Genomic DNA, 8,386 nt, shown 5'->3' on the forward strand with positions numbered 1-8,386 from the left:
GGAAGAACAAAAAACAAAATTGCAAAGAGCAAAGCAGAGTAGTAATTTCTGATTAATTTTGAGCTACTATGATAGAGCATGTTTTCATTCATCAAAAGACAATGACGGAAAAATATGAATCTTTTTTTAGATGAAAGATTTACTTCTCCCTGAGAATTGTATGTTTTGAACAATGTGTTTTCTATTTTTCGGTGTATTGTTTACTGACTGCTTGAGAGTGTGTATCATTTCAATAACTTTGTTTATGATTTGAGAGCCGTTTTTGATTTTGAACACAGGTAAAACTGTTTTGAGGCGAATGTTTCACTTTGCGAGAGGAGTCAGAGGTCATGTAAATAGTGCTTGAAGATGAGGTTTTGTGTTGAATGTTTTCAGGGAATGGAGCAAGGTTTCAGAAATTGTGTTTTAGCAATTGAGAAAAACTGGAACTGGAACATTTAGATTTCTTTAGAGGTGGAAAAACCCAACAACAACAACAAATAGGTCACACACAATATTTGTTTATGTTAGCATATCAATTTTATTATATTATTTTACTATATTAGCTTATGTACATTACATTTACATTCACAAAAACACGGAGAACATCAGTGGGAGAATACCAGGACTTGTATGAAGCGTATCCATCAATCTCCGGCGGCATGGAGGATAAGGGCCCTCCCCTGATCCCCAGAGGCCTGTCCTCCTACTCCTCCTCCCCCCCAGGACACTCCCACAGAAAGGTCAGAGGACAGTCTTGCATCTGGTAGCTGTAGACGGTGTCGAATAGACAAATCTGGTCCTCTGTGAAAGTGTTTCTCCAGTCACCGATTTTACCTGCAAACAGAACAAGGTCTTCATTATTATGGCCCATCTCTCTCCACAGCACTGTGAGTGCAGGGGAGGCCTATGGTACTGTTCTATCCTTCTGGCACTGACTGAAACATATCTCTAGTCAGGATTGTACTCCTGTTGAGCAAGGGAGCCCCACCTTTCCTCATGAATTTGCCTTTGCTGTGGTCCATGATCTCCTGTGGGACCAGGGTGTAGTTCACCATGGCGTTGTCTCTCATGCTGCTAAAGCTGCAGTGTCTCAGGGAGCTGGTTAACTCCTCGCCCGCTAGGGGGCACTGCAGGAAAGCGCTGATCTTCTCCATCGAGCCTCGCAGGTCCTGAGAAAAGTCAGTACTCTTATTATAGTTACAGACAAAGAGGGTTGTTTTCACAAGAGGCTGAATTGATCTTCTTTGTCTAGTCGATCAACAACATTTGTGACATACTAAGAGATCAAACACTCATTGGGGCGGCAGGGTAGCCTAGTGGTTAGAGCGTTGGACTAGTAATCGTAAAGGTTGCAAGTTTGAATCCCCGAGCTGACAAGGTACAAATTTGTCGTTCTGCCCCTGAACAGGCAGTTAACCCACTGTTCCTAGGCCGTCATTGAAAATAATAATTTGTTCTTAACTGACTTGCCTAGTAATTTAATTTATTTTTTATTTTTAGGTCAGATACAGTGAATATCTGTAATGCAAGCAATTATTTTTCCTAAAACAATTTTCATGTGGTATTTTATGTCCAAGAATAAATCATGATGTCACTTAAAATAGCATCTCACAAAGGTCTATTTATAATCTATAACTAATATTTGCATGTCTGAAGGACAGCCTATTTCTATAGTTAACACAATCTCAGAGAATCATGAGACTGTAATACAACTGCTGTGATACAAGTGTTGTGTTTTGATGCCCTTAAATTGACATGTCTATAATAATTTAGGGGAGACACAACTGCCATGGGGAAGAGAGAATGTAATGGGGTGTTTGCAATTTATGACAACCACAATAAATAGCAGACAGTAATAGAGAAGAGTTCTCCTACCAGCCACAGATCCTCATAAGAGATATAAAGAACATTTGCCAAGACTTCTGCTTGTTTCGTCCAGCCTTTCACATGATCGAACCAGGACCCATAACTCACTGTAAAAAGGGTCAACGTTGGATTAGATCTGACTGTTAACAGGATTAAATCCCAGAATTGTTTGAGGTACAAATCATTAGTGTCAACTCACCTGATCCCTCCAGAAAACTATCCAGAAACTCATCAAATGAGTTGGATTCTGGGAGGAATTTGGCCATTTTATGGAAGTGGTAATATGACACAACAACATCTTTGGGGTTTCTGGCAACATAGATGACCTAAGAGACAGGGTGGAGATAGTGTCACTTGCTATCAATATATTATCTCCATAGAGTTGCTTTACAAAAAAAGCAAATGTCTCACAGCATTGAGAATAGTTTCTTCAACATAACCACATCCTACCTTAGCTTTGGAGCCCTGGAGGGCAGAGGCCAGCAGGTTGTAGGGCAGGTGAGTGGTGATGATTCGGGGCCCTTGGGTGGCCCCCAGCACCTTTGCACTGTAATACTGTTCCAGCCAGGGGGCTCGGGCCCAGTTGGGAACAGTTTTGGAGAGTTGTGGGTCCCCTCTGTTTTTCACAAGGGTGACAATCTCCTGCATCCAGGTAGTTCCTTTAACCAGAGATTACAAAGGGAAAGAAAGAAGAGTTAAAGAGAGAGAACTGTACACCTAATACCTCTGTCTTCATTGAATCCCTGACTAAACCACTACTTCCATAAAGTTAGGCTGTCTGAGAGAAGTGGATCTTGAAAACAATGAATCTATGACAAGCTAAACCAACCGTGACAATACAATAACCTACTGTAGTCTGCACATATACAGTTATTAAAAATCTGACTGTTTTCTTCAACTGCAAAGTGTGTGAAAGAGGGAGAAGGACTATAGTTGGCTAGTGTTGCAGCATGTCTAATGTGTTGTGACACAGAGCAGAAGTGTGACAGAGCTGTCCTGTCCTTACCTGATTTGGGGTAGGTGACGATGACGGTGTCCCTGTCCTGGAACTTGAAGTGGCAGGCATAGTTCAGGGAGTCCTGCGTGTGAATGTGCCCAGGGAATGAGATGTGATGAAAGGTCTCTGTCACGTCCAGCCTGGCCATGTCTGTCTGCCTGCCTGTCGGCTTGTCTACTTAACTGCCTGTCTTCCTTTTGGTCTGCCTGTGCCTGTCTCTCCGTCTGTTTGTCTGACTGACTATCTGTGAGGAAGTATGAGATGATCTGACTTGCTACAGACCTTAAATAGCGAAGCAGTAAGATACAACAGGAACTGTAAGAGGAACTCTAAAGCTGAGTGGGTGTAGCCGTAGAAACCGTTTAATGTTGTCTGGATGGAGGGGGATTCCCCAGGAGGAAATGTACTGTATGGTACATACTGTAGCCATGGGAATTACCACTTGTATATAGATAATTTTCTTTTGTACAGATGAAGTTGGGTCTGAGTAAAATGATCCGCACTGCTTGTACATAAAAATTGCCTCTGAGCCTGTTGGTCTGGGTCGCAAAGCTGGGATCCTTAGTTGATACATCCATTTTTGGACTTATAAATTAATGATATATACTCATTGATGCTTAAGGAATGTAACTTTATAAATGCCTCACGAGCTTAGTTAAACTGTCCTACTCCATCAGAACCCAAAATACAAGCTTAATATACTCCAATGATTGTGAACAATGTAATTGTAAACAAACACTATATAGCCTCAAAACATGGTTAAAGGCCCAGTGCAGAAATATGTTTTTCAACCATGTTTTATATATATTTCCACACTATGAGGTTGGAATAATACTGTGAAATTGTAAAAATTATGATAATGTTCTTTTAGTGTAAGTGCTGTTTGAAAAGACCACCTGAAATCTCAGCCTGTTTTGAAGGGTTGGAGTTTTGACCTGCCTGGTGACATCGCCAGGTGGTAAATTAGTAAGAAAGAGAGTTCCAAACCTCTCTACCAATAACAGTTTTCCCCTCCCCACTCAGACCACTCCCAGAAAGTCCTAGCAAAATTCTTGCCTGAGAAATTGCTATTTGCTACGAAGATATTTTTGTTTCTGTTTGACCATTTGAATTGAAAACAATCACAGTAAGGTATTCAATTGTTACAAGGAAATGATTTGATTTTGAGATGAAAGCAGCTGCATTTGACCTTTAAGGGCTCCTCTTTGGAAATTCAGGGTTACAGAATGATTTAAATTTAAAGGCGATGTTACTGCGTTTAGCGGTGACAGCATTCACGGTAAACACTGCATATGTCGGCGCACTCGGAAATGACCTTTACATTTATATTGCGCAATCTGGAACGCTTCAGCAATACAGATTGAATGGAGCCCAAAACTATCATTTTGATATCATGGATGGTTCGTCCTTGCATCTATAGCTCTGTCTATGAGTGTGAGAGTGGTTACATTTCTCCAAGCCCATCCCTCAGCTTTTTACCAAAACACAGGCAGGGTGCCCACTTTGTTATTGTTTCAATTAAGGATTCTAGCTTTGATACTACAGTACTTTCTGCCAGACTGCAGGATTTTTCTGTTTCATGACGAGGGTGACTGGAGTCCTTGATTATACTACAGTGTTGAGTTATATTTTTGCCACTGTTTAATTGACTCAAGGACGAGAGTTGTTGATGATGAGTGAAGAGTCCTGAGGGCGCTCTAAGGATGTTTTATCTAAGAGTTGATTATCATTTTAAACAAGTCATGACCTTCGCAAGGCTCTTTTTACTGCTCCTGATAGAGAGCGGACTGTAATCTGATTTAAATGAACATTTTACCTCCAAACACTGTTATTTTAAGAATAGACGTCTAAGTAACCATTCATAAGAGGCCATTATTGTTTTATTTCACCTTTATTTAACCAGGTAGGTCAGTTGAGAACAAGTTCTCATTTACAACTGCGACCTGGCCAAGATAAAGCAAAGCAGTGCGACAAAAACAACAACACAGATTTACACATAAACAAACGTACAGTCAATAACGCAAAAGAAAAGAAAAATAGAAAAATCTATGGACAGTGTGTGCAAATGTAGAAGAGTAGGGAGGTCGGCAATAAATAAGCCCAAGAGGTGAAATAATTACAATTTAGCATTAACACTGGAGTGATAGATGAGCAGATGATGATGTGCAAGTAGAGATACTGGGGTGCAAAAGAGCAAGAGGGTAAGTAATTTTATGGAGATGAGGTAGTTGGGTGTGCTATTTACAGATTGGCTGTGTACATGTACAGTGATCGGTAAGCTGCTCAGACAGCTGATGCTTAAAGTTAGAGAGGGAGATATAAGACTCCAGCTTCAGTGATTTTTGCAAGTCGTTCCAGTCATTGGCAGCAGAGAACTGGAAGGAAAGGCGCCCAAAGGAAGTGTTGCTTTGGGGATGACCAGTGAAATATACCTGCTGGAGCGCGTACTACGGGTGGGTGTTGCTATGGTGACCAGTGAGCTGAGATAAGGCAGGGCTTTATCAAGCAAAGACTTATAGATGACCTGAAGCCAGTGTGTTTGGCGACAAATATGTAGTGAGGGCCAGCCAACGAGAGCATACAGGTCACAGTGGTGGGTAGTATATGGGGCTTTGGTGACAGAACAGATGGCACGGTGATAGACTACATCCAGTTTGCTGAGTGTTGGGGGATATTTTGTAAATTACATTGGATGGGTAGGATAGTCAGTTTTACGAGGGTATGTTTGGCAGCATGAGTGAAGGAGGTTTTGTTGCAAAATAGGAAGCAGACTTTAGATTTAATTTCGGATTGGAGATGCTTAATATGAGTCTGGAAGGAGAGTTTACAGTCTAACCAGACGCCTAGGTATTTGTAGTTGTCCACATATTTTAGGTCAGAACCGTCCAGAGTAGTGATGCTTGTCGGGCGGGAGGGTGCGTGCAGCAATCGATTGAAGAGCATGCACTCCGTTTTACTAGCATTTTACTAGCATTTAATAGCAGTTGGAGGCCACGGAAGGAGCGTTGTATGGCATTGAAGCTACGGGATGGTCCTCACAATAGTCAGGAAGATAAGCTAATGGTACCCATAAAATGATGAATTCAGTCATAAATTAATAAACCAACACGGTGGCCTTGTGTTTAGAGTGTCTGCACTGAGATTGGAAGAATGGGGGTTCCATCTCTGGCCGAGTCATACCAGGGATTGAACCTCATGCCTCTCTGCTTGGCACTCTGCATTAAGGAAATGGATTGGGGTTGAGGTCATGTCCATGGGGTTCACTTGCTCCTGTCCCTATGTGTCGTTCTGGCTTGGACAAGGATTACTTGTCTAAGGCTTACCATTTAGGATTATTAGGAATACCTGTAATGTATCATATGCTATTTAGCAGCAAAAGTTTCCAGAATCCCATATAGGCCTAGCAACATAGAACAGTGAGAGGATGAGAGAAAAGGCCTCGAAAATACCACAGAAAAGCCTGGATCAAATCAAATCAAAATCAAATTTTATTTGTCACATACACATGGTTAGCAGATGTTAATGCGAGTGTAGCGAAATGCTTGTGCTTCTAGTTCCGACAATGCAGTGATAACCAACAAGTAATCTAACTAACAATTCCAAAACTACTGTCTTATACACAGTGTAAGGGGATAAGGAACATGTACATAAGGATATATGAATGAGTGATGGTACAGAGCAGCATACAGTAGATGGTATCGAGTACAGTATATACATATGAGATGAGTATGTAGACAAAGTAAACAAAGTGGCATAGTTAAAGTGGCTAGTGATACATGTGTTACATAAGGATGCAGTCGATGTTGTAGAGTACAGTATATACATATGTATATGAGATGAATAATGTAGGGTAAGTAACATTATATAAGGTAGCATTGTTTAAAGTGGCTAGTGATATATTTACATCATTTCCCATCAATTCCCATTATTAAAATGGCTGGAGTTGGGTCAGTGTCAATGACAGTGTGTTGGCAGCAGCCACTCAATGTTAGTGGTGGCTATTTAACAGTCTGATGGCCTTGAGATAGAAGCTGTTTTTCAGTCTCTCGGTCCCAGCTTTGATGCACCTGTACTGACCTCGCCTTCTGGATGATAGCGGGGTGAACAGGCAGTGGTTCGGGTGGTTGATGTCCTTGATGATCTTTATGGCCTTCCTGTAACAACGGGTGGTGTAGGTGTCCTGGAGGGCAGGTAGTTTGCCCCGGTGATGCGTTGTGCAGTCCTCACTACCCTCTGGAGAGCCTTACGGTTGAGGGCGGAGCAGTTGCCGTACCAGGCGGTGATACAGCCCGCCAGGATGCTCTCGATTGTGCATCTGTAGAAGTTTGTGAGTGCTTTTGGTGACAAGCCGAATTTCTTCAGCCTCCTGAGGTTGAATAGGCGCTGCTGCGCCTTCTTCACGACGCTGTCAGTGTGAGTGGACCAATTCAGTTTGTCTGTGATGTGTATGCCGAGGAACTTAAAACTAGCTACCCTCTCCACTACTGTTCCATCGATGTGGATAGGGGGGTGTTCCCTCTGCTGTTTCCTGAAGTACACAATCATCTCCTTAGTTTTGTTGACGTTGAGTGTGAGGTTATTTTCCTGACACCACACTCCAAGGGCCCTCACCTCCTCCCTGTAGGCCGTCTCGTCGTTGTTGGTAATCAAGCCTACCACTGTTGTGTCGTCCGCAAACTTGATGATTGAGTTGGAGGTGTGTGTGGCCACGCAGTCGTGGGTGAACAGGGAGTACAGGAGAGGGCTCAGAACGCACCCTTGTGGGGCCCCCGTGTTGAGGATCAGCGGGGAGGAGATGTTGTTGCCTACCCTCACCACCTGGGGGCGGCCCGTCAGGAAGTCCAGTACCCAGTTGCACAGGGCGGGGTCGAGACCCAGGGTCTCGAGCTTGATGACGAGCTTGGAGGGTACTATGGTGTTGAATGCCGAGCTGTAGTCGATGAACAGCATTCTCACATAGGTATTCCTCTTGTCCAGGTGGGTTAGGGCAGTGTGCAGTGTGGTTGAGATTGCATCGTCTGTGGACCTATTTGGGCGGTAAGCAAATTGGAGTGGGTCTAGGGTGTCAGGTAGGGTGGAGGTGATATGGTCCTTGACTAGTCTCTCAAAGCACTTCATGATGACGGAAGTGAGTGCTACGGGGCGGTAGTCGTTTAGCTCAGTTACCTTAGCTTTCTTGGGAACAGGAACAATGGTGGCCCTCTTGAAGCATGTGGGAACAGCAGACTGGTATAGGGATTGATTGAATATGTCCGTAAACACACCGGCCAGCTGGTCTGCGCATGCTCGGAGGGCGCGGCTGGGGATGCCGTCTGGGCCTGCAGCCTTGCGAGGGTTAACACGTTTAAATGTCTTAATCACCTCGGCTGCAGTGAAGGAGAGACTGCATGTTTCCGTTGCAGGCCGTGTCAGTGGCACTGTATTGTCCTCAAAGCGGGCAAAAAAGTTATTTAGTCTGCCTGGGAGCAAGACATCCTGGTCCGTGACTGGGCTGGATTTCATCTTGTAGTCCGTGATTGACTGTAGACCCTGCCACATGCC

General features: G+C 43.4%; 1 protein-coding gene across 1 annotated transcript; it reads right to left on the reverse strand.

Moving 5' to 3' along the window:
* Window positions 1-502: 502 nt before the first annotated feature.
* sult5a1 (sulfotransferase family 5A, member 1) lies at window positions 503-3,113 on the reverse strand. The gene is made up of 6 exons (XM_046348495.1): window positions 2,855-3,113; window positions 2,299-2,507; window positions 2,048-2,174; window positions 1,858-1,955; window positions 971-1,151; window positions 503-816 (listed from the first exon to the last, which is right to left on the reverse strand). Exons 1-6 carry the CDS (start codon window positions 2,991-2,993, stop codon window positions 686-688), a joined length of 885 nt encoding a protein of 294 aa, XP_046204451.1. The 5' UTR covers window positions 2,994-3,113; the 3' UTR covers window positions 503-685.
* Window positions 3,114-8,386: the final 5,273 nt, after the last annotated feature.

This window comes from Oncorhynchus gorbuscha, linkage group LG05 (genome assembly GCF_021184085.1).
Source record: "Oncorhynchus gorbuscha isolate QuinsamMale2020 ecotype Even-year linkage group LG05, OgorEven_v1.0, whole genome shotgun sequence".
NCBI classification, from domain to species: Eukaryota; Metazoa; Chordata; class Actinopteri; order Salmoniformes; family Salmonidae; genus Oncorhynchus; species Oncorhynchus gorbuscha.

Excerpts from the sequence above, each read along its gene's own strand:
- sult5a1 (XM_046348495.1), bottom strand. The coding sequence starts at position 2,993 with ATGGCCAGGCTGGACGTGACAGAGACCTTTCATCACATCTCATTCCCT. Across the intron at positions 1,956-2,047 it reads TAGTTTTCTGGAGGGATCAG|TGAGTTATGGGTCCTGGTTC; the intron begins GTGAGTTGACAC and ends CCCTTTTTACAG. Across the intron at positions 1,152-1,857 it reads CTTATGAGGATCTGTGGCTG|GACCTGCGAGGCTCGATGGA; the intron begins GTAGGAGAACTC and ends GACTTTTCTCAG.